The sequence below is a fragment of the Anguilla rostrata genome, chromosome 8 (assembly GCF_018555375.3).
Source record: "Anguilla rostrata isolate EN2019 chromosome 8, ASM1855537v3, whole genome shotgun sequence".
Taxonomy (NCBI): Eukaryota; Metazoa; Chordata; class Actinopteri; order Anguilliformes; family Anguillidae; genus Anguilla; species Anguilla rostrata.
The window spans coordinates 412,785-436,617 of record NC_057940.1 but is presented as its reverse complement, the minus strand read 5'-3'; the positions used below and the strand labels follow the sequence as shown (position 1 = coordinate 436,617).

The 23,833-nt window shown below is 50.7% G+C and overlaps 1 protein-coding gene across 1 annotated transcript in view; it reads left to right on the top strand.

The window, feature by feature from the left end:
* The window catches only part of LOC135260451 (partitioning defective 3 homolog), a 253,512-nt gene that overhangs the window by 171,413 nt on the left and 58,266 nt on the right, over positions 1-23,833 (top strand). The window contains 5 exon segments of the mRNA XM_064345669.1: positions 2,159-2,203; positions 5,853-6,080; positions 8,853-8,861; positions 8,864-9,095; positions 18,338-18,466. Coding sequence (XP_064201739.1) covers positions 2,159-2,203; positions 5,853-6,080; positions 8,853-8,861; positions 8,864-9,095; positions 18,338-18,466 — 643 coding nt within the window.

Here is a 23,833-nt window from a genome sequence, read left to right as displayed (position 1 = left end):
TAGGTACGCCGATCCGCTAACGCCCGCTAGCCCTCATAATTAGAGAGTATGGACCTAGGTACTGCCAATCCGCTAACGCCCGCTAGCCCTCATAATTAGAGAGTATGGACCTAGGTACCGCTGATCCGCTAACGTCCGCTAGCCCTCATAATTAGAGAGTATGGACCTAGGTACCGCCAATCCGCTAACGTCCGCTAGCCCTCATAATTAGAGAGTATGGACCTAGGTACTGCCAATCCGCTAACGTCCGCTAGCCCTCATAATTAGAGAGTATGGACCTAGGTACTGCCAATCCGCTAACGCCCGCTAGCCCTCATAATTAGAGGTATAGATTACTCTGTGTGGTGTAGATTACGCCTCTGTGTGGTATAGATTACGCCTCTGTGTGGTATAGATTACTCTGTGTGGTGTAGATTACGCCTCTGTGTGGTGTAGATTACTCCTCTGTGTGGTATAGATTACTCCTCTGTGTGGTATAGATTACGCCTCTGTGTGGTGTAGATTACGCCTCTGTGTGGTGTAGATTACACCTCTGTTTGGTGTAGATTACGCCTCTGTGTGGTATAGATTACACCTCTGTGTGGTGTAGATTATGTCTCTGTGTGGTGTAGATTACGCCTCTGTGTGGTATAGATTACTCCTCTGTGTGGTGTAGATTATGCCTCTGTGTGGTATAGATTACTCCTCTGTGTGGTGTAGATTCTGCCTTTGTGGGACCTGCAAGCAAACCTCCACCTTCTCCATTTCCAGCGTGTTTCACATTCTCCTTTAGCCGCCGTGCAGCTGCTCTTATCCAGAGCGACTTTCGCACTTCTGCAAGCTTTTAGTGCCCTGACCATCCTGCTGCGCATTTCAGAGTTATTCTGTGGGGTGTGGTCTTGTGTGTCCTGTGCCCTTCCCTCCAGCCGTAATAGCATCAGCGGCTAACTGTGAAGGTTGCTGTGGGGATTATTCTGTGCAGCTAACAGGGCAGGGCATGCACCAGGGTTGCTGAGGAGAGGTAGTCATGACTGCCGTGTAGCTGCCCTTCACCCTTCCTCCTGAGTGCAGCCCAGCAGCCCAACTCAGCGCAGAGTCAGTCCGTCTGAGAGATGAATCATCTGAATGTGTGTTTACATTTCTGTTATTCTTCAGCTGAACAGAGGAGAGTACGTCTGATGTGTTCATGTTCTGGGATACTTGAGCATGCTGAAGTACTGCTACTGCGATAACAGGAGGAGCACATATGAGAGAGAAAGAGAGAAAAGGAGAGAGGGAGAGAGAAGGAGGGATGGAGAGGGAGGGAATGGCTGGGAAAGTGAGACAGAGGGAGGGATGGAGATGGTTGAGAGTGAAGGAGAGACAGAGGCAAGGGAAGGAGAGAATGACAGCTGTCATTATTTTTATTGCAGTTTTATACTCACTCTGGCTGATATTAAATAATCATTTTGCCTTTGTTTGTGTGGCATCTGTGAATACAGAATGAGGCCTTAATGACCAGAATTTCTAAGCGCATGATCTCAACCAACATTGAGACTACTTCAATTTTTGACGTTACTGTATGAAAAATAACAAAAATAACAAACCAGTTTGAGGACTGATCTGTTTTTGTTTGGCTGCTTTCTTAGAGCACTTTTCTGTGTCTCTGCTGCCTCTTACTGCTTCAGAACACACGCAGTGGATGCTCTTTACTTCCTGAGTGATGTGTTTTCCCTCTTCTTCGTCTCCACGCTGAGTGGAACAGGATCAGCCATTGGCTAATCTGAGTACCGTCACTGTGAAATTATACTGAGCTGCTCGTGCGCTTTATGGTCTGCTTCTGTTTAGATGGTGACGAGATAGAGGGGAAATATAAACTCTGCTGATAACCGATTCTTTTCTTTGGCTGTGGAGTGTTATTATCGCATAATAAGCCGTGTGCTTCTGGCCTGAATGTTAACTGGGCATGTTCTTTAATAATCTCTCCACCTCTCACTGGTATTCTCAACCAATTTAGGTTTGCCTGCTTATTGTCTTTATTAAAAAATATATCTAATTCCCTCTCTCATTCTGATTTGCATGTTAACTGATTTGCCCTGGTGATGTCCAATAGCATGCACCGGTGCAGTCTTGCTGGTAGCCAATGAGCATGTGGAATGTGGCCACTAACCAATGGTAATTGTTTATGCCTTTTTAACAGTAGCTGACGAGATTAACCTCACTCCCCGCTCAGTGAAGATTGAAGGTAAGGAACAGTACTCACCTGTTTATGAGGATCCAGCTTTACTACCCTGAGTAGAGCAGAGACTTTGGCCAGTGTACAGGATGTTATTAGTGTGTGTGTGAGTGTGAGTGTGAGTGTGAGTGTGGGTGTGGGTGTGGGTGTGAGTGTGAGTGTGAGTGTGAGTGCGGGTGCGGGTGCGGGTGCGGGTGCGGGTGCGGGTGCGGGTGCGAGGGTGGTGCGCGAGTGTTGCGCATGTGTAATTCGCCATGTGTCAAAATGTCACATGACATGCAGGGGGTAGTGGAACATTGATACGAGCAAAGCAGCGGTCATTTTTATCACCAGGTTAACTGAGGGGGGGGGGGGGGGTAAAGGAGCTTTTTCAGTGGAGGGGGGGAAGGTGTGAGGAAGGCATGCTGGTATAGACCCCCTGGGGAGCAGTGAGTCACGCAGGCTCTCGGCTGCATATGCTGCGTTCTGCATCGTGCTGAAGGTGCCATTCTGGGCTTATTTTAGGAAGATGGCTTTCTGTTGAATTAACCTCAGTAAACCAGAAACCGCGGTTTACAAAAGTACTCACAGGAATCTGTATAGCAGTTTCACCTGCGAATTCTTCTGTCCTTAAATTCTCCCCCAGTTTGCTCTCTCCATTTTAATGGAGCATACGGTAAAAATAACTCTGTTTGTGTAAAAGCTCAGGTTTATTTTGTTTGTTTAGCTAAAATTATTTTTGTAGTCCTTGTACTGTTATTTCTGCTAATATATTTGTGTCACCCAGGATCATAATAATTGAATCCTGTCAGTTTTATTAAAATAACGAGAAAAAATAGTGTTGTCGTCCTGGTGATTCCAAAATAAACATCAATCAGATTAGAGGGTTAATAGATTCAGGATTATTTGCTTTTTTCCGGCTGTTTATTTTCATGGACTAGTCCGTTTTTTTTCGGCATCCTTAACCCTGAAGATCCGCTATGTGTGTGTGTTTCATTTTAATGAGGATGCAGACAGTGGAATTAGTGTCAGTCAAATAACCCTAACCCTGGAATTCTTATTCCCTGTCCGTCACACGCCTTGCAGTATGAGAACAGAGCCCCGCCCCCATCACCAAACCCTGACCAATCAGAGGCAGCCTTGTGACAGAGACACTGCTGTTTCCACACCACTCATCCCTGCCCTATTTATACACACACACACACACACACACACACACACACATAACTACCCGATCAGGCCTTCCCAGCGCCTTCGTCCCGAGGACGTGTGTCTGACCGGGTCTCGATGGCGGATGGTGTGAAACAGTCCCTGTTCAGAGCCTCAGGCTTTGGCCTTACGTGCTGTGCTGAAGACTGTTATCACACCAAGTCTCTGCTGGCAGACTTCCTGTCAAAACAGCACTTCCTGTCAAAACATGGCCGCCCAGCTCAACTGTAGCGTGGCCTGCAAAGTCTCTCTATTGGAGTTTTATCTGAAATCTCTCCTCGAGCTGACTGCATATTTTTGTAAGAAAGGATTTATGTTCTTTTTTGGTTTTTTGGAGGGCCTGTGGAATGAAAGCGGGGCTTTGGTGCTTTTTAAGAGCGCTGGAGCGCAGATTAAGTTTAAAATTAACTGGCTGGGATAAGGGCACAGAGTTGAGCGGGCGGGTGTGCTGGTGTGCGGATGGGCTGGTGTGAGGATGGGTTGGTGTGCGGATAGGCTGGTGTGCGGATGGGCTGGTGTGCGGATGGGCTGGTGTGCGGACGTGCTGGTGTGCGGACGAGCTGGTGTACGGATGGGCTGGTGTGCGGATGGGCTGGTGTGCGGATGGGCTGGTGTGCGGACGAGCTGGTGTGTGGGCTGGTGTGCAGGCGAGCTGGTGTGCGGATGGGCTGGTGTGTGGATGTGCTGGTGTGCGGATGGGCTGGTGTGCGGAAGGGCTGGTGTGCGGGCGGGCTGGTGGTGGGCTGGTGTGCGGAGAGCTGGTGTGGTGGGCTGGTGTGCAGGCGAGCTGGTGTGCGGGCAGGCTGGTGTGGTGGGCTGGTGTGCGGGTGGGCTCGTGTGCAGATGGGCTGGTGTGCGGACGAGCTGGTGTGTGGGCTGGTGTGCAGGCGAGCTGGTGTGCGGGCGGGCTGGTGTGTGGATGGGCTGGTGTGTGGGCTGGTGTGCAGGCGAGCTGGTGTGCGGCGGGCTGGTGTGCGGTGGGCTCGGCAGATGGGTGTGGGGATGGGCTGGTGTGCGGATGGCTGGTGGCGACGAGCTGTGTGCGGACGGATGGTGTGTGGATGGGCTGGTGCGGGTGGCTGGTGTGCGGCGGATGGTGTGTGGATGGCTGTGTGCAGGCGAGCTGGTGTGCGGGCGGCTGGTGTGTGATGGGCTGGTGCGGATGGGCTGGTGTGCGGTGGGCTGGTGTGCGGGTGGGCTCGTGTGCAGATGGGCTGGTGTGCGGGCGGGTTGGTGAAATGAGCGCCCGGGTGTTGGTTTATTCTCCAAACCTGCCACAGACCCGCCCGTCTCTCACACCTGCCCACCCAAGAAAAATAATCCCCTTCTGCTGAACTCATCAGCACTGGCTCCACTGCGGTCAGAGGAAGCCCCTATCAGCACGGCCCCTTTGTTTTTACTCATCATCTCTTTTGTTTTTATTTTTTGTAATTTCCAAATTATATATGCTGTTAAAATGTCTATTTTTAAAATTCAGTCTCTCTCCAATACAACTCATTAGAGCTCTAATGGCCCAACGTGTTAGAACAGTTGGCGGAGAGACCAGCTTAACATAAGAAACAGAAACACAGTCTTCCTCACACAGAGTGATGCGATTGCAGCTGGATAAGAAAGGCATAATTAAGAACTCCTTTCTTCATTTGTCTTTCTGACAGTCAGGTGGGCACAGCACTGTAAATTCAACAGGCTAATCATGCAAAATGACTTTTTCTTTATTTACTTTAAACTTTCTAAGTTAAAGTTGAGTCAGAGGGTATCTGTTACTGTGATTTATTACTAGGCAACCATCACACAGCAACCACACTACCAATCTGTTGCATTCTCTGTATTTCTGACCTGACATCACTGAAGTTCTGTGTTTGTTTCAGGCGAACGGCTGCCCTCCGCTAAAGTTCCTGAATCGATTCTGTAGCAGTGTAATGCTGCGCTCACATCATTGCTTGGCGTGGGGCTCTGTACATTTTCTTTTGCGCTGTACCTTGAAGTGTTTAACGTGGCACATTAGGAATGATGAATTATTATGAAAGGGAAACTACACCCTACTTTACTGTTATTGCACTGTTAATGCTATTGTATTTTCCCTATTTTGGAAGGTTAACAAAATACCTTTTTTTATAAGTTGTTGCTGTCTAGACATGTTACGTGCTGCTTCCTGCATCTGAAACATGCCTCTGGCTCAGATATGGGGTGGCCCTCTATAGGGAGTGTGTGTGCCTGTCCCCCTCATGGTCTCACTTAAAATACATCACCTGGTCACACCTGGGCACACTTTTCTTGGATGGGAGACTGATATCAAAAATATATGGCATTTGGGGCTTTCATATCTGCAATATTTTTTGGCGGACAGATCAATTTACTGTCAAAAAGTGAATTTTAGGGTGAAGTTCCCCTCTAAGGTGGGCCAAAACTCTAATGCTTTTTGGATGTTGTTTCCCTTTAAAACATCCCCCCCCCCCTTTTCCCCCGGAAGGCTCCCCCACGCGGGACGTCGGCCCGGCCCTGGGCCTGAAGAAGTCCAGCTCGCTGGAGAGCCTGCAGACGGCCGTCGCCGAGGTAACGCTGAACGGGGACATCCCGCTGCACAGGCCCCGCCCCCGCATCATCCGCGGCCGCGTCTGCAACGACAGCTTCCGCGCCGCCATCGACAAGTCCTACGACCGGCCGGCCGCCGAGGAGGACGAGGAGGGCATGGAGACACGTAAGTGCCGCGGCGTCGAGGGGCGGGAAAAGCTCAGTGTGCATGGCCCCGGCGGCCATGTTGCCCAAAGCCAGCGAGAGAGGAGAGAGAGAACCCCGTGTGATTTAACAGGTCTGAGCTGAACTGGGGGGGAACCCCGTGTGATTTAACAGGTCTGAGCTGAACCTGGGGGGGAACCCCGTGTGATTTAACAGGTCTGAGCTGAACCTGGGGGGGGGGGGACCCCGTGTGATTTAACAGGTCTGAGCTGAACCTGGGGGGGAACCCCGTGTGATTTAACAGGTCTGAGCTGAACTGGGGGAACCCGGTGATTTAACAGGTCTGAGCTGAACCTGGGGGGGAACCCTGTGTGATTTAACAGGTCTGAGCTGAACCGGGGGAACCCCGTGGTATTTAACAGGTCTGAGCTGAACCGGGGGGAACCCCGTGTGATTTAACAGGTCTGAGCTGAACCTGGGAAGGGGGGACCCCGTGTGATTTAACAGGTCTGAGCTGAACCGGGGGGAACCCCATGTGATTTAACAGGTCTGAGCTGAACCGGGGGGAACCCCGTGTGATTTAACAGGTCTGAGCTGAACCTGGGGGAACCCCGTGTGATTTAACAGGTCTGAGCTGAACCGGGGGGAACCCATGTGATTTAACAGGTCTGAGCTGAACCTGGGGGAACCCCGTGTGATTTAACAGGTCTGAGCTGCAGAACAGCCGTGCAGCCCAGGCCTTATGCGCAGGCCTCATCCCCGTCCTGTCCTTTCAGATGCCTGCGGAAACTAACGGCTGATAAACTTCCTGAACGCGGATCTCTGGGCCGGGCTCAAAATCTGAGTCCTCCCAGACTCCCACAGAGCCTCTCCTACCCAGCTCCTAAATTTAAAAGTGGCTGAATAAGCACTTCTGCCTTTTAAAGCTCTAATTATATCATACACAGATTCTCTTTGCTTTTATCACTGAGGCAAAGGAGAGCACACTAAATGGAAACAAGTCACACTTTCCAGTGATTAAAAGAACTAGAGATATCATACACTTCTGCTTGTGTTTGATCCATGAAAAATCTGTAAAATTGGAAGAAAGTTTCCAAAGAAGAGGCCTACCTTATGATTTATTTATTTATTTTGCTTTTATTACAGACAGCCTGTACTATTTTGGTTCTTGTTAGGCTATGCTGTGTCTTTTGTAATGGCATTATAGAAAAAAACGATATTTGCTAATGAGATCCAGCTTACAGCTTGTTTCATTATGAGTTATTCATTTCTAAAACAATTTATGGAATGAGAGCCTGTTTTTTAAAGGCTAGAGTAGTGCAAGTAAACATCCCAAGAAATGATTCAGATTTTTTTTTTAAACCCCTCTTTCACGGCTGCACACATTTTGGTTCCAAACAAACCCCATTAGCACCGGATTCCAGGCGGTTCTGTAGTGTTGGTACTGGGTTCCAGGCGGTTCTGTAGTGCTGGTACTGGGTTCTGGGCGGTTCTGTAGTGCTGGTACTGGGTTCTGGGCGGTTCTGTAGTGTTGGTACTGGGTTCCAGGCGGTTCTGTAGTGTTGGTACTGGGTTCCCGGCAGTTCTGTAGTGTTGGTATTGGGTTCCAGGCGGTTCTGTAGTGTTGGTACTGGGTTCCAGGCATTTCTGTAGTGCAGGCGTTGCGTTTTCCTCACATTTGAAACGGGCTGCTCTCATTCTGGAGCTGTGATCTGTTTCTCCCAAGGCCTTTCTCCTTCCCTCTCAGACTGCAGTCAGAGACCAGCGTGTGGCGCTAGTAAGCCTTAATCCTACGCCCGTCTCCCCGCCCGCTCTGTACCGACGACCCGCGGGTCAGAAACACTGCTCCCCATAGCGGATTACCGCCTCGCCGTTTACCCGCCCCGCTTTTAATTTGGCGGTTGTTTACGCGAGCTATCCAAACGAATTAATTAAAGTTTACTTCAGGCTTTCCGCTCTTATTAGTCTGGTAGATGCAGAGGGCTCCCTAGAGGCATTTCTCTGTCTTAATATTGCGTCTGCCCAGTTCTCTACTCTTCCGAGTACAATATCGGGAGAAAAACGTGTAATCCATAAACACATTATGATCACAACTGGAAGTATTGTTTTCATAAATCCGCATTATAAGCACTGAGGTTTGAAGTTCGAGGGGATTGTGGTTAGTGATGACGCCTGTGCCTGCATGTGGTGCTGCTGTGGGTCGGTGTTCTGATCTGTCAGAACTGACTGGACTGCAGTGAAAACAAATGTTTCCTCCAAGCAGTCATCCTGAAAACACAACATGTCATTCCAGTAAGACCCATTACATTACATTACAGGCATTTGGCAGACGCTCTTATCCAGAGCGACGTACAACAAAGTGTATAACCATAACCAGGAACAAGTATGACGAAACCCCTAGAGAGAAGTGCAGGGAACAACCGCATAGTTCAACTTGGACCCTGAAGGTTAAACTGATTAACACTAACAACGGACGGCAACAACGTAATCTATGGAAAAATAAATAAATAAAATACAAGTAGTCGTTAAGACAGGCGCATCAACTAAGTAACCTATGAACAGCTGCCTAGTTACAACCCTAAGTTTAGTCATTTACAGGGGGAAGGGAGGGATGGAGAGAGTGCAGCTGAAGAGGTGGTCTTCAGTCCGTCTTTGAAAGATTATCATTGCAAGATTTGAACAAAGAACTGTTCAAAGTTAGTCTCTCTCTCTCTCTGTCCCTCTCTCTCCCCTCCCCCCCCCTCTCTCTCTCCCCCCCTCTCTCCCCCCTCCCCCCCCTCCCCCCCCCCTGCAGTGGAGGAGGACACGAGGAGAGTTCGCGGTCGGGACGTGAGTCGGTCTCCACCCTCGCTGACCTCTCCCCCCTGGTACCCAGCGGCCCCGCCCTCCCTGAGAAGCAGGTGAACGGCGGCCGGATAAAGGAGGAGAAGAAGGAGAAGAAAGGAGGGAAGGAGAAGAAGAAGCAGGAGAGGGACAAAGAGAAGGAGAAGAGCAAAGCCAAGAAAGGCGTGCTGAAGGGCCTGGGGGACATGTTCAGGTAACAGCGGCGTTTACCTGCGGCTCACCGCTAACCCGCGGCATACCGCCATGCTGTAGGGCTGTGTTCTGCCCCCTGCTGGTCAGCTGTGACTCTGCAGGCTGTTTTAGGGCTGTGTTCTGACTCCTACTGGTCAGCTGTGACTCTGCAGACTGTTGTAGGGCTGTGTTCTGACTCCTACTGGTCAGCTGTGACTCTGAAGGCTGCTGTAGGGCTGTGTTCTGACTCCTACTGGTCAGCTGTGACTGAAGGCTGCTGTAGGGCTGTGTCCTGCCCCCTGCTGGTCAGCTGTGACTCTGCAGGCTGCTGTAGGGCTGTGTCCTGCCCCCTGCTGGTCAGCTGTGACTCTGAAGGCTGCTGTAGGGCTGTGTCCTGAACCCTGCTGGTCAGCTGTGACTCTGAAGGCTGCTGTAGGGCTGTGTCCTGAACCCTGCTGGTCAGCTGTGACTCTGAAGGCTGCTGTAGGGCTGTGTCCTGAACCCTACTGGTCAGCTGTGACTCTGAAGGCTGCTGTAGGGCTGTGTCCTGAACCCTACAGGTCAGCTGTGACTCTGAAGTCTGCTGTAGGGCTGTGTTCTGACTCCTACTGGTCAGCTGTGACTCTGCAGGCTGTTGTAGGGCTGTGTTCTGACTCCTACTGGTCAGCTGTGACTCTGCAGGCTGTTGTAGGGCTGTGTTCTGACTCCTACTGGTCAGCTGTGACTCTGAAGGCTGCTGTAGGGCTGTGTCCTGAACCCTACTGGTCAGCTGTGACTGAAGGCTGCTGTAGGGCTGTGTCCTGCCCCCTACTGGTCAGCTGTGACTCTGAAGGCTGCTGTAGGGCTGTGTCCTGCCCCCTGCTGGTACCCGTTAATGCTAACAGGCCAGGCTCTTCCCATACAGTACCCATTAATGCTAACGGGCTAGGCTCTTCCCGTGCAGTACCCATTAATGCTAACGGGCTAGGCTCTTCCCGTGCAGTACCCGTTAATGCTAACGGGCTGGGCTCTTCCCATACTGTACCCGTTAATGCTAACGGGCCGGGCTCTCCTTCACCCCTAGCAGTGCTGCTGCCCAGTGAAACCCCACCCCCAGCGCCCCTGAGAAATGTTTAATTCATCACCCTCCCCGCCTGCAGAGGCATGCTGGGAAGGCCGTAAATCAAACGCTAGTGGCGGGCGCTAGCGCCTTGGCGCTCCTGTCATTAAGAAACAGGGTTTCTCTTTTGTTCTCTTTGATCATGGGAACGCCTCGGGAAGTCTGATGGATCTGCTGTCTGCTTTGCGCCGGGGGGGCGGGGCATCCTGGTCGCCGTGGAGCGCTGGGCTTCCTGCCGCTCTCTGGGGGCGTGGCGCTCTCGCTGTGTGTGCAGAGCGCAGGTCAGCGTGTCACTGTGGCGGGTTTGGCGGAATGGCTGCTGATTTGGTCCAATGGCTGGGCGCGGTGTAACTGCCACACGCCCCGGCTGTGGGACAGGGGGCGGAGTCTCTGCCTTTTATTGGCTCTGTGGATGCTGTGCTCTGTCACGGGAATTAAAAATTGTGAACGCGACTAATTATTGACATTTTTATTTTGTGTACATTTGAAGTGCTGCCTCTGTCAGGCCAAAACCACAGACATGTTTTTGTGGTAAATTTTGGGCTAAAGCGTGAGCTATAATGTGTGGTTGAGTACTGAAACAGGGATTCCCGGACATGGTGGCCTTACCCTTGATTGCCTGCCTGGTTTTAAGAGGTAACTGGGGGTATTTGTTTTTTCTGTTTGAAGGCAGGTGCCATGCTCTGTAATCTGGTATTGTTTACTTGCACAGCGACGGGCATCTCTCCAGGCTTTCTGGAGATACCTGCTTGACAGTACATTAGAACCCTACCAGCTGGGGCTGATGATGTCACAGAGTCCACCAGAACCTTGGGACTGGTGCTGATGATGTCACAGAGAATGCATTAAGACCTGGGGGTTGGGCTGAAGATGTCACTGAGGGTTCATTTGAACCATGGAGGAGCAGGGCAGATGATGTCACAGAGTGCAGTAGAATCCCTGGGGGAGGAGGGGGAGTGGCTGATGATGTCACAAGGAGTGGGATCCCTGTGATGATGTCACAGAAAGGGTATGATATGAGTGATGATGTCACTGCTGGATTGCCTACGAGATGACGAGCCTGTCCTGTTTCAGTTTTTTGGAAGTAGCTAGCCAGGGTGGCTGGTGTGCCAGGTTTCATACTCATGTAAAAAGGGTATTCTGGGCTGCTCTGATCACTTCCCCAGCCCATAACCCTGTTCCATCTCTTTGCTGCTCCATCTCTTTCTCCCCTGCAGCCCTCAGCCTTTCAGGCTTCTGGTTATTTCCCTTAGAAGTGAGATTTCCTTTGAAGGGCACTCTGACGGGGTTTTAATTTAAAAGCTGCATTCATGCTCACCCGCTCACTGGGGAGGAGGGAGGTGCTAATGTAAATCCGGAGGACGGCGCGGCTGGATCCACTGAGACGCGCAGACCACGCTTTATTTATGTAGAGGGGTATGAGACCTCCAGGTCTGATGCTGAGAAAAAACTCCTCCGTCTGAAATTCAGCAGCCTACATGTTCAATATCTCATGTGCTCATGTCTTCCACAGATTAAAGTAATAATACAACTTTTTATTATAAAATATGATATTGGTTCTCGTGGGAAAATGAGGGTGAGTATTCCTGATTAAATAGTCACCATGGCTTTTATTGAATAAACTGAGGTTTGGGAGACTCGTGTTGTTAGGAGACCACATGAGATTAGAATGTTCCCAACTGAACATTCTAATGTTGATGTCACAATCACCGCCCGTTAGCAGGGGAGTTCTAGAACACTGACTTGAAAATGTAGACATTCCAAAACTAAGGGTTAATATTCTGTGGGGAAGCAACTTAGTTAAAAAGTAGCCTGATTAAATTCATTCATTGGAAAATAACTACTATTCAAGAAGAATTAAATGGCATCTGGAAGTAATTGAAAATATTTCAAAACCAATTGCAATACAATAGACTGCTGTACACGGAATTTTTGCATACAACTGTTTGACTATGATCCACAATTCAAAGATCAGGCTTTAAACTTTGTTTTGTTAACTTGCTCCTCATTTGTAATCATCCACAACTAACATGTTGTAATTACAGTCATCAGCTGCTTAGGAACCACTGAATATATTTAAATATTTTGGAATGTAATTTTAGTTGTTAAAAAATGTACATTTTTCAAGCCAAATTTTTGTTATAATATTTGTTCCAAGTGGTATTAGCAGGGATAAATATTCATTTTGTTAATTCTTCAACTATTTGGAAGAGTTAGAATTCCCAACCAAATGCCCAGATTTTGGTCCGTAGTGTCTGGTAACTGAAGGATGCTTGTTAGCACTGGCACTCAAGCTCTGTTTGTTGTTCAAGAAAAATGGCAAAGCCAAACAGAACGGCGTTGTTTTTACCCGGGTCTGAGGTCGGCCATCTTTGTTTTTGTTTCAGTTTGACTGTGTAGAGTGAGGCAACCAGCGTAGACTGACCCCACACTAAGGCACACTGTTTGGTATTGTGTCACTTAAGGTCCTGCTTAGATCTTAGATTACAGTGTGAGTTTGACTTGTGAGCTGCGGGGAGATAAGAATCGGAGGTTTTCATTGCTTTGGAGGAGAAGCCCTGCTTGCCTGCGCTCTGCTGAACAACAATGGAGGCAGTGAGAGAGAAAAGAGCGGGAAATTCCCTGGTGTGCTGTCAGGTGTCTCTGCTCATTATGCCATCTGAATGAGCTACTGGGAACGGCTCCATGCAGTGGAACAGGGTACGGCTGTGAGATTAAATGAGCTGAACACCATCGCGAGCAGAGCCAAGCGCATGTTCTGCTACAAACACCTCACACACCGACGGCTCCCGCACAGTCCTTCAGCTGTGTCAGCCGTACTACACCCCCGTACTGCAGAGAGGCAATCTCTCCTCGTTTAATGTGCATGTTAGCGCCAGACAGAGCAAAGCCGATGTCCCTGGCTCTGATGTTTTGAAGGGCCATTTCATTTTCTCCTGCTGTGATTGGTGCTCCTGGAGCACTGCTTTCGCAGCGAATCACAGGGAAGTTCCTGAGTCACCTGAGTCAGTCCGCCTGCTGCACACTGCTCTCCTCAACTTTGGATTATAAAAAGTTTTTAACAAAGCTTTTTACTTTTTTTTTTAAACAAAGTTCACAGATTTAGTTATTTTTTTACTTTGTTGCGAGGTGACTCTCTCTGTTCCATCAGTCAGAATTAAGGGAAGAAGCACAGCAGTCAGACAGAACGCTGTCTTTTGGAGGGTAATGGTGATGCCGGTGCACTAACTGTACCACCATCTCGGTCGGGGGGTTAGAGTTTGGGGGGGGGGGGCTCACAGGGGACTCTTTTTAGTCTCAGTCGGATGGGGAACTCGCTGCCTGACGGAGGAAGCCGCGGATAATGAGCTCCGTGGAGAAGAGAAATGATCACCGAGCGATAGCATCTGCGCTAACCCCACAGGAGCCTGTTCCCCCTGCGCAGTACTGACAGGAGTCTGTTCCCCCTGCGCAGTACTGACAGGAGTCTGTCCCCCCTGCGCAGTACTGACAGGAGTCTGTTCCCCCAGTGCAGTACTGACAGGAGCGTGTTCCCACAGCGCAGTACTGACAGGAGGCTGTTCCCCCAGCGCAGTACTGACAGAAGCCTGTTCCCCCTGCGCAGTACTGACAGGAGCCTGTTCCCCCAGCGCAGTACTGACAGGAGGCTGTTCCTCCTGCGCTAACCCCACAGGAGCCTGTTCCCCCTGCACAGTACTGACAGGAGCCTGTTCCCCCAGCGTAGTACTGACAGGAGCCTGTTCCCCCTGTGCTAAGCCCACAGGAGCCTGTTCCCCCTGCATAGTACTGACAGGAGCCTGTTCCCCCTGCGCAGTACTGACAGGAGCCTGTTCCCCCTGCGCAGTACTGACACGATCCTGTTCCCTCTGCGCAGTACTGACAAGATCCTGTTCCCCCTGCGCTAAGCCCGCAGGATCCTGTTCCCTCTGCACAGTACTGACAGGAGCCTGTTCCTCCTGTGCAGTACTGACAGGAGCCTGTTCCCCCTTTACAGTACTGACAGGAGCCTGTTCCCCCTGCGCTAAGCCCGCAGGATCCTGTTCCCTCTGCACAGTACTGACAGGAGCCTGTTCCCCCTGCGCAGTACTGACAGGAGCCTGTTCCCCCTTTGCAGTACTGACAGGAGCCTGTTCCCCCTGCGCTAAGCCCACAGGATCCTGTTCCCCCTGCACAGTACTGACAGGAGCCTGTTCCCTCTGCACAGTACTGACAGGATCATGTTCCCCCTACACTGTGGTTAGTGCGCATGAAGAAACCACAATCCTCCCATTAGCACATCCACAGGTCAAAGAAGCATGTGGGTCTGCACTGGTGGGCTGTTTCTGACTGGCTTGTGTTACAGGTGCTGTGTGATTGATGACGCAGTTTTACTTTGCATTTCATTCTCTTTTTGGGTTGAAGATCAGTGTGTTATTGCTGTCCTTACAGTGCGAAACTAACTTTTCTTTTCAAGACAAGATTTAACTAAAACTGTATTCTTTTTAGCTGGACCGCAACAGCAGGGCCAGCCCTACAAACGCGAATGTCTGTGACTGACTGACTGACTGGGTGATAAAGTTACACCGCGCATGTCTGTGACATCGGCCGGTTCGGTCCAGCCATATACTAGGTTTTAACCTGGTTTTGTTTGAACTTAGCCAGAGCAAATCACACACAATGATCTCTTTCATATCCAAAATTATAATTGCGACTCACCTGCATGTGAGCCCCTCACTAAAGTAATGACACTCATTTTTTTTTAAAGGACTTAATGAAGGATTACGCTATGCTTATTAAAAAGTGAGTTGCGCATTTCTGTTTTTCATTATTGTGTGCCTTATCTTTGGAGGGGGGATATGGTTTTAATTAATTTAAAATTTTAATCTTGCCTGAGACAGATAAAGAGCCTTTGCTCCCCAGCAGTGACAGGCTACAGCCTCCGTGTAGCTTCAGTCAGTGATGCATGTCCTCCTTGGGGTCAGTAAAGTAGACATTTTGGTTTTTGCCTGTCGCGCAATGATTGGCTCAGAGATGACGGGGGAAACTCCCCGCTATTGGCCGTGCAGGAGCAGGCCCAGCATGCCACTGCTCTCTAAAATGGCCACCGCTCCTGTGGCCTTCCCCAGTCGCTGTGCGTAAACAGCGCTTACTCAACATGACCACCGCTCCTGTGGCCTTCCCCAGTCGCTGTGCGTAAACAGCGCTTACTCAACATGGCCGCCGCTCCTGTGGCCTTCCCCGGTCGCTGTGCGTAAACAGCGCTTACTCAACATAGCCGCAGCGCTATTAACAATCAGGCCACCGCTCCATGTGCATCGCCATCGTGTCGTTAAACAGCGCACTCAACAGCCGCCGCTCTGTGCCTTCCCATCGCTGTGCGTAACAGGCTTCTAAATAGCCGAGTACTCACATGGCGCGCTGAAGAGTGCTGTGTGACCCCAGCCTGACGCTGGAATCGATCCCGTCTGCCGTCGTTACGACTCTTTCTGTGCGTGTGCTGCTGGGTTGTGTTGCGTGTGGCCGTTGGGTTGTGTTGCGTGTGCTGTTGGGTTGTGTTGCGTGTACTGCTGGGTTGTGTTGCGTGTGCTATTGGGTTGTGTTGCGTGTGGCCGTTGGGTTGTGTTGCCTGTGCTGTTGGGTTGTGTTGCATGTGGCTATTGGGTTGTGGTGCATGTGCTGTTGGGTTGTGGTGCGTGTGGCTGTTGGGTTGTTTTGCTCTGCGCTGTGTTGTGTTTATGCTGAGCGGGTGTTTAAGCTGCTGCCTCTTGGCCTGGGGGGTCTTTGAAAAAATGGATTTCTGTCTGAGCAGGACCTGCCTCGATAAATAAAAGGGAAATAAATTAAAAAACGAATTCAGATCCAACCGTCTCCATGTGAAAGGCTGCGATGTTCGCATTAGAACAGCAGAGATGAAAGCTCGCCTCTGGTAAATCTGCATGGGGTTTTGTGTTGCTGAGGAACAGAAGACTCCAGGGGGGGTGTAGCAGTTAGAGTGATGGATCAGGGGGGACCGGGGGGGCGCGAGGGGGGGGGGGGGACAGGCTGGGCTCAGGTTCTCCACGGAAACACGCTGCAGGTCACAGATTTATGATGGCGACACCCCTCTGTGTACGCTGTGTTTACACTGAGGCATCGTGGGTAAAAGTGACTGCCCAGCATAATGCTGAGTATCTCTCCCTCAGAATACTTTCCCTCTATCCCCCATCTCTCTTTCTTTCTCTCTCTCTCACTCCATCCCCCAATCTCATCATTTATGCATCTTTATTACAAAAATTCAACATGTCTAAATTGAGGGGATGCAAAAAAAGTATCTTGTTTTCTCACTTTCTTTCTCTCTCCTTTCATTTTGGAGTTTGAAGTAGGGGTCTGTGTTTGGTGGTGTGGGTGAGGCTGGGTTGGCAGGGTGGGGGGAGGGTGGAGTGGTGGGCATATCCAGGTATATTCTTCATCAATTTTGAAGGACTTTGATGTGCTCAATAAAAAGAACACACACACACACACTTTCTCTCTCTCACACACACACGCACTCTCTCTCTACCTCCCTATCTCTTTTTATAATCTCCCTCTGAGTCTTCTTTTCTGCTTTCTTGTCTGCTGTTACTCTTGAGGGCTTTTCTTTGAGTGAAATGTGCTGTTGCTTTAGCAGAGAGATGGGTAATTAATGGAAGTCTTTGGAGTGAGACAGATACCTGTCGTCTGCTTCACTGATAGCTGATAAGTGTCCTCTTAGTGTTGGTGTGTATTCTGCAGTTTGTATTTAGATGTTTTCACACTCCACTTCATCCATTTGTTGATTAATTAATCAGGTAATGCGTCTCTCTGGCACAAACCTGCGCGGGTCTCTTCGTGTTTTCTCAGTCTCTCCCTGACTGTCGGATCTCACGGAGGCTGACAGTGTGATTATAGTCTTGCCATCTCATTCAGCTGAGAGAAATGCTTTAGTGGGAGGGGGGGCGTTTTAATGTAAAACAGGCCTGCATGAAGCATTGATAAAATGTTCTTTCCTTTCCATGAAAGCACCCCGTTTGCCATTTTGGAAATTGCCCCGGTCTGCAGTAATCTTGCCTTCGAGCGAGTTTGTGCCGCGTAGTTGGCGGCTGTGAGCTTCGGTTTTTAAATGGAAACGGTCTGAGAAAATGAGACGAGCCAGCGCTCTCGCTAGTCTGTCATCAGCTTCTCTTCCTCCAAACTGGAGTGTCATTTTTTTTTGTTTAAATCACTACTTTGGATTTTCAAATCCATTACCATCGCACAACTTACAAATTGTCTTTGTGGGAAAAGAATGTGTTTTGGTCTGTGGTTCCAAGTAATTCTGAAAGACTGAAATATTTGCATGGAGCAGCCAGGCAGTAGAATATGTTATTTTTAAAACTGTTGTGGGATTTATGATAGATTTACGTTATGACTCCTGCTCTAGGGTGTAACATAGCTCTGTATAGTCTCCTGGCCTTGCTGAAGCTTTGTGTGCGCAGTCCTGTACCCTACTTTGGATAAGAGCAGCTCTTGCAGGCCTAAACCAGGGTTCCCCAGGCCTGGTCCTGGGGTGTCACACAGTTTGCTGTCCCGTAGACCTTCTGCAAAGCCCTGGATGTAACAAACGGCAACTGATCCATTAAGTGCTCAGTAATAACATAACCCAGTAGACCCTGTGGCCCTCTGGGACCAGGGCTGGGGACCCCAGCAGACCCTGTGGCCCTCTGGGACCAGGGCTGGGGACCCCAGAGGACCCTGTGGCTCTCCAAAACCAAGGATAAGGGACCCCAGAGTACCCTGTGGCTCTCCAGGGCCAGGGCTGGGGACCCTAGCAGACCCTGTGGCTCTCCAAAACCAAGGATAAGGGACCCCAGAGTACCCTGTGGCTCTCCAGGGCCAGGGCTGGGGACCCTGGCAGACCCTGTGGCTCTCCAAAACCAGGGCTGGGGACCCCAGAGTACCCTGTCGCTCTCTGGGGCCAGAGCTGGGGACCCCTGAGCTTCAGAAACAGCAGCTTCCCACCTGGGCTTATTCCCAGCCAGGTACAGCGAGCTGTCCGTCTCTGAGCTGCTCCTGGGCTCTGCAGGTCCTCTCCTCTCCTGATGGATTCCTTCCTGATGAAGGGCAGGAGCGTGGGAGCCCTTTCCCTCCGTGTGAGTGTGTGTGATGCATTTGGCCTGAGCCTTACCCAGCTCTCTCTCTCTCTCGCTCAGGTTTGGGAAACACCGTAAGGACGAGAGGACGGGCGAGAAGATGGAGAGAAAGGGCTCGAGCAAGGGAAAGGCGGAGGACATGCAGGCGTCGGACCAGGAGATGCTGCGAATGAGGCTGGAGCAGGAGAGGTGAGTGGAGCCGTCTGTATGAATGCATTTCATGCTTAAAAATGTCAGCTGTGTGAGTTTCCTTGGATGAGAGTGTTTGCGATATGCAACGCTCTGAGAAAGAGTGTCTGTAAATATGCACAGAAATCCCTGGGGATCTAAGAGCAGAGTGGCACCAGAGGCAAATGGGCTGATTTTCTGGGTATTCCTACGTTATGTTTCTGGGAACTTATGCGCTTAAATAATCACATAGACCAGAGGGTATAATACGGGGTGAAAAAACAGCACTTAAAAAATAAAAACTAAATAAGTAAATGGAAAGAAATTTCATATGACAGTTCTCTGAAAACATCATATGAAATTTTTTGTTTCTGTCTGCCTGTGTCTGTGTTTGCCTGGTTTTGTCTAGTTTTGCCTGGTTTTGCCTGATTTTACCGGGTTTTACCTGGGTATCCTCTTGTGCAGAAGCTTCATCTGTTTGGATACTCTCCTCTCCTCTGCTCTGTTCTTCCTCATCCTCCTCCTCCTCCCAGCTTTAGAATCCTGTGCATCATTTCCGCCTTTTAAGCACGGGACCCCTTCAGTAAATCACCCAGCATAATTAGCGAATTAACTAACGGCGTGGAGGGGAGGGGCGGAGCCTAAAGGGGCGAAGCTCAGAGGAGTAGCCAGGTGCTGCAGCATCCTGTTTCAGCCAATCAGGGCTGTAACGGGTGGGGGGGGGGGAGCTGTGGGGTGTTGAGGCACACAGAATAATGAGCTCCTCTGTGCACTGCCGCACAGGCCGATGTGATTAAGCTGAGAGGCCTGTATAATCCCCCCGCCATCGCCGCCGAACAGAAGGTGCTCTGGGGCAGGTGAAGCCGCTCAGGGCTTCACACTATAGAACAGGCTACACTATCGCTAACGGAGCAGAACGCCCAGATGAGAAACCTTTTATTCACGCGTTCGGCAGACTCTGGTGACCAGCGCGCTGTGTGTTCTTGCATAAATAAAAACATGCATATGCAAGGGCGCACACACACCTGTGCTTCCAGTCCACTCGCCATCCAGCCTGTAGAATGGTGTGTGCGTGTGCGGTGTGTGTGTGTGTGTGTGTGTGTGTGCGCGTGCGTGTGCAGTGTGTGTGTGTGTGTGTGTGTGTGTGTGTGTGTGTGTGTGTGGTGGGGTGTGTGCGGTGTGGTTGGCGTGTGTGCGTGTGTGTGCGTGTGTGCGGTGTGGTGTGTGTGGTGCGTGCGTGCGTGCGTGTGCGTGTGTGTGTGCGTGTGTGTGTGCGGTGTGCGTGTGCGTGCGTGTGCGGTGTGTCGTGTGTGCGCGTGTGTGTGTGCGGTGGTGTGTGCTGCGTGTGTGTGTGTGCGTGTGTGTGTGTGGTGTGCGGTGTGTGTGTGTGTGTGTGTGTGTGTGTGTGTGGTGTGTGTGCGTGTGTGCGCGTGTGCGGTGGTGTGTGTGTGTGTGTGTGTGTGTGTGTGTGTGTGTGTGTGTGTGGGTGCGTGGCGGGTGTGTGTGTGTGTGTGTGTGTGTGTGTGTGTGTGTGTGTGGGGTTTCCAGGCGAGGAATGGCGGTTCAGGAGCTCGGGGAAGCAGATAACGTCTTGGCCCTTATCAGCACCCCACACTCCTCCACTGTGACCTCTTCCTGCCGTAAAAACAGCCGTTTCTGCCCCTCCTTCCTCCTGTGTGTTCAGAGCCCCTAACCCCTAACATCTCCCCCAACCTCTCCTGTGTGTTCAGTAGGGCCCTCTAACCTCTCAACCTCCTCCTGTGTGTTCAGAGCCCCTCACCCTCCTGTGTGTTTAGAGCCCTGCTGACTCCACAAACAGCGCGGTGTTTTGGGCTCTCGTCCCAAACCCCCGCTGGGGAACGCCGCTGTGGAACAGGTTCCATTCCCTTATTGAGTATGGAGTATTCTCCGAGTGTTTGTGTAATGGTGGCAGTGCGTCTGCCGGTGGTTCCGTTAGCCGTCCCGCCCCTGTAACCTGGTAATTACCCGACAATAGATAGCCACCATAATCCTGTCAGCCGTGTATTCAAATAACTCAATTATCGCAAAGCTTTTTAAAACATTAGATTATCTGACTCTGAATGATTAACTTAGGCAATTAGGCCAGAGATAGAAAGGAGTGATTGTGGGTCTGGTTATATATGTAATTATTTTTATTGTCTTCAAAGAGCCCAATCTAATTATTTGGGCATTAAGTTGCCCAATTATTTTTTCTGATGAAATTACACTGAAGTGTAATGTGTTGGAGGCGAGGAGAAAATGGAGGGTATCTGGTGAAAGTCATGCAGTTGCATTTCTTATGATTTTTTCCTGTAAAACTTAATTTTCACATTCATATTTTCTGCTACAATGTGTCGCATCTTTATTCAGGTTTTTGTTTTCTTTCATCTGGTTGTAACAGAAAAAAAATTACAATGACGCTTCTTGAATTTTTCATTGCAAAAACAAATTAGGAATGCACATAAATCATGAACGTCATGTTCTGCGCCCAGGAAAATGTAATATCCTCTTTGCATGCGGATGCAACTCTGTGTGCAACGGTCAGAATTCTGATTGGATTTTTGTGCAGCTGCGCTGACTCCTGTGTCCTGAGCCTAATTCAGCATTTAGAGACATGCAGAGCTGTCTGTCCCCTCTTTGTCTCACACAGAGCTGTCTGTCCCCTCTGTGTTTCACACAGAGCTGTCTGTCCCCTCCCTGTCTCACACAGAGCTGTCTGTCCCCTCTGTGTCTCACACAGAGCTGTCTGTCCCCTCCCTGTCTCACATAGAGCTGTCTGTCCCCTCCCTGTGTCACACAGAGCTGTCTGTCCCCTCCCTGTCTCACACAGAGCTGTCTGTCCCCTCTGTGTCTCACACAGAGCTGTCTGTCCCCTCCCTGTCTCACATAGAGCTGTCTGTCCCCTCCCTGTGTCACACAGAGCTGTCTGTCCCCTCCCTGTGTCACACAGAGCTGTCTGTCCCCTCCCTGTCTCACACAGAGCTGTCTGTCCCCTCCCTGTCTCACACAGAGCTGTCTGTCCCCTCCCTGTCTCACACAGAGCTGTCTGTCCCCTCCCTGTCTCACACAGAGCTGTCTGTCCCCTCCCTGTGTCACACAGAGCTGTCTGTCCCCTCCCTGTCTCACACAGAGCTGTCTGTCCCCTCTGTGTCTCACACAGAGCTGTCTGTCCCCTCCCTGTCTCACATAGAGCTGTCTGTCCCCTCCCTGTGTCACACAGAGCTGTCTGTCCCCTCCCTGTCTCACACAGAGCTGTCTGTCCCCTCCCTGTGTCACACAGAGCTGTCTGTCCCCTCTGTGTCTCACACAGAGCTGTCTGTCCCCTCCCTGTCTCACACAGAGCTGTCTGTCCCCTCCCTGTCTCACACAGAGCTGTCTGTCCCCTCCCTGTCTCACACAGAGCTGTCTGTCCCCTCCCTGTCTCACACAGAGCTGTCTGTCCCCTCCTTGTCTCACACAGAGCTGTCTGTCCCCTCCCTGTCTCCTGTTTCACATAGAGCTGTCTGTCCCCTCTGTGTCTCACACAGAGCTGTCTGTCCCCTCCCTGTCTCACACAGAGCTGTCTGTCCCCTCCCTGTCTCACACAGAGCTGTCTGTCCCCTCCCTGTCTCACACAGAGCTGTCTGTCCCCTCCCTGTCTCACACAGAGCTGTCTGTCCCCTCTGTGTCTCACACAGAGCTGCCTGTGCCCTCCCTGTCTCACACAGAGCTGTCTGTCCCCTCTGTGTCTCACACAGAGCTGTCTGTCCCCTCCCTGTCTCACACAGAGCTGTCTGTCCCCTCTGTGTCTCACACAGAGCTGTCTGTCCCCTCTGTGTCTCCTGTGTCACACAGAGCTGTCTGTCCCCTCCCTGTCTCACACAGAGCTGTCTGTCCCCTCCCTGTCTCACACAGAGCTGTCTGTCCCCTCCCTGTCTCACACAGAGCTGTCTGTCCCCTCTGTGTCTCACACAGAGCTGTCTGTCCCCTCTGTGTCTCACACAGAGCTGTCTGTCCCCTCTGTGTCTCCTGTCTCACACAGAGCTGTCTGTCCCCTCCCTGTCTCACACAGAGCTGTCTGTCCCCTCCCTGTCTCACACAGAGCTGTCTGTCCCCTCCCTGTCTCACACAGAGCTGTCTGTCCCCTCTGTGTCTCACACAGAGCTGTCTGTCCCCTCCCTGTCTCCTGTTTCATACAGAGCTGTCTGTCCCCTCTGTGTCTCCTGTGTCACACAGAGCTGTCTGTCCCCTCCCTCTCTCACACAGAGCTGTCTGTCCCCTCCCTGTCTCACACACAGCTGTCTGTCCCCTCCCTGTCTCATACAGAGCTGTCTGTCCCCTCCTTGTCTCACACAAAGCTGTCTGTCCCCTCCCTGTGTCACACAGGGCTGTCTGTCCCCTCCCTGTCTCACACAGAGCTGTCTGTCCCCTCCCTGTCTCACACAGCTGCCTGTGCCCTCTGTGTCTCACACAGAGCTGTCTGTCCCCTCCCTGTCTCACACAGAGCTGTCTGTCCCCTCCCTGTCTCACACAGAGCTGTCTGTCCCCTCCCTGTGTCACACAGAGCTGTCTGTCCCCTCTGTGTCTCACACAGAGCTGTCTGTCCCCTCCCTGTGTCACACAGAGCTGTCTGTCCCCTCTGTGTCTCACACAGAGCTGTCTGTCCCCTCTGTGTCTCACACAGAGCTGTCTGTCCCCTCCCTGTGTCACACAGAGCTGTCTGTCCCCTCTGTGTCTCACACAGAGCTGTCTGTCCCCTCCCTGTGTCGCACAGAGCTGTCTGTCCCCTCTGTGTCACACACAGCTGTCTGTCCCCTCCCTGTCTCACACAGAGCTGTCTGTCCCCTCTGTGTCTCACACAGAGCTGTCTGTCCCCTCCCTGTCTCACACACAGCTGTCTGTCCCCTCCCTGTCTCACACTGTGTCTCCTGTGTCGGTGATAAACGCAGTGCTGGAGTCTGTTCTGATGAACAGAGCGAGTCTCTCCTCTCCCTGTGTCACACAGAGCTGTCTCTCCTCTCTCTGTCTGACACAATGCTTCTCCATCTCCTTCCTGCCTATTCATTTTTTATGTCTGCTATTTAAAATAAATTAACAGCTTTTCTCTCCTCTGAAATTTATTTAAAAAACCAAAGCACTGCTCTTCCTTTGTTCTTTCTTGTTCTCTTTCTCCTCCTTTACAGAAAATTATCCTCTGCTTCTTTGTCTGCCATTAAAAAATCCTCTGCTTCCCTCTCTTCTCTGCTATTTTTAAGAATACAAGCCACTTCTCTCTCTCTCTGTCTCTCTCCCTCTCTCTTTCTCTCTCTTTGTTTGTTGTCTCTGTTGTTTGAAGGATGCAAGGTCCTCAAGATGATTTATTTGTGAAGTGTTGCATTTTTGGTTGATTTCCCACAGGGGGGGGTCTAT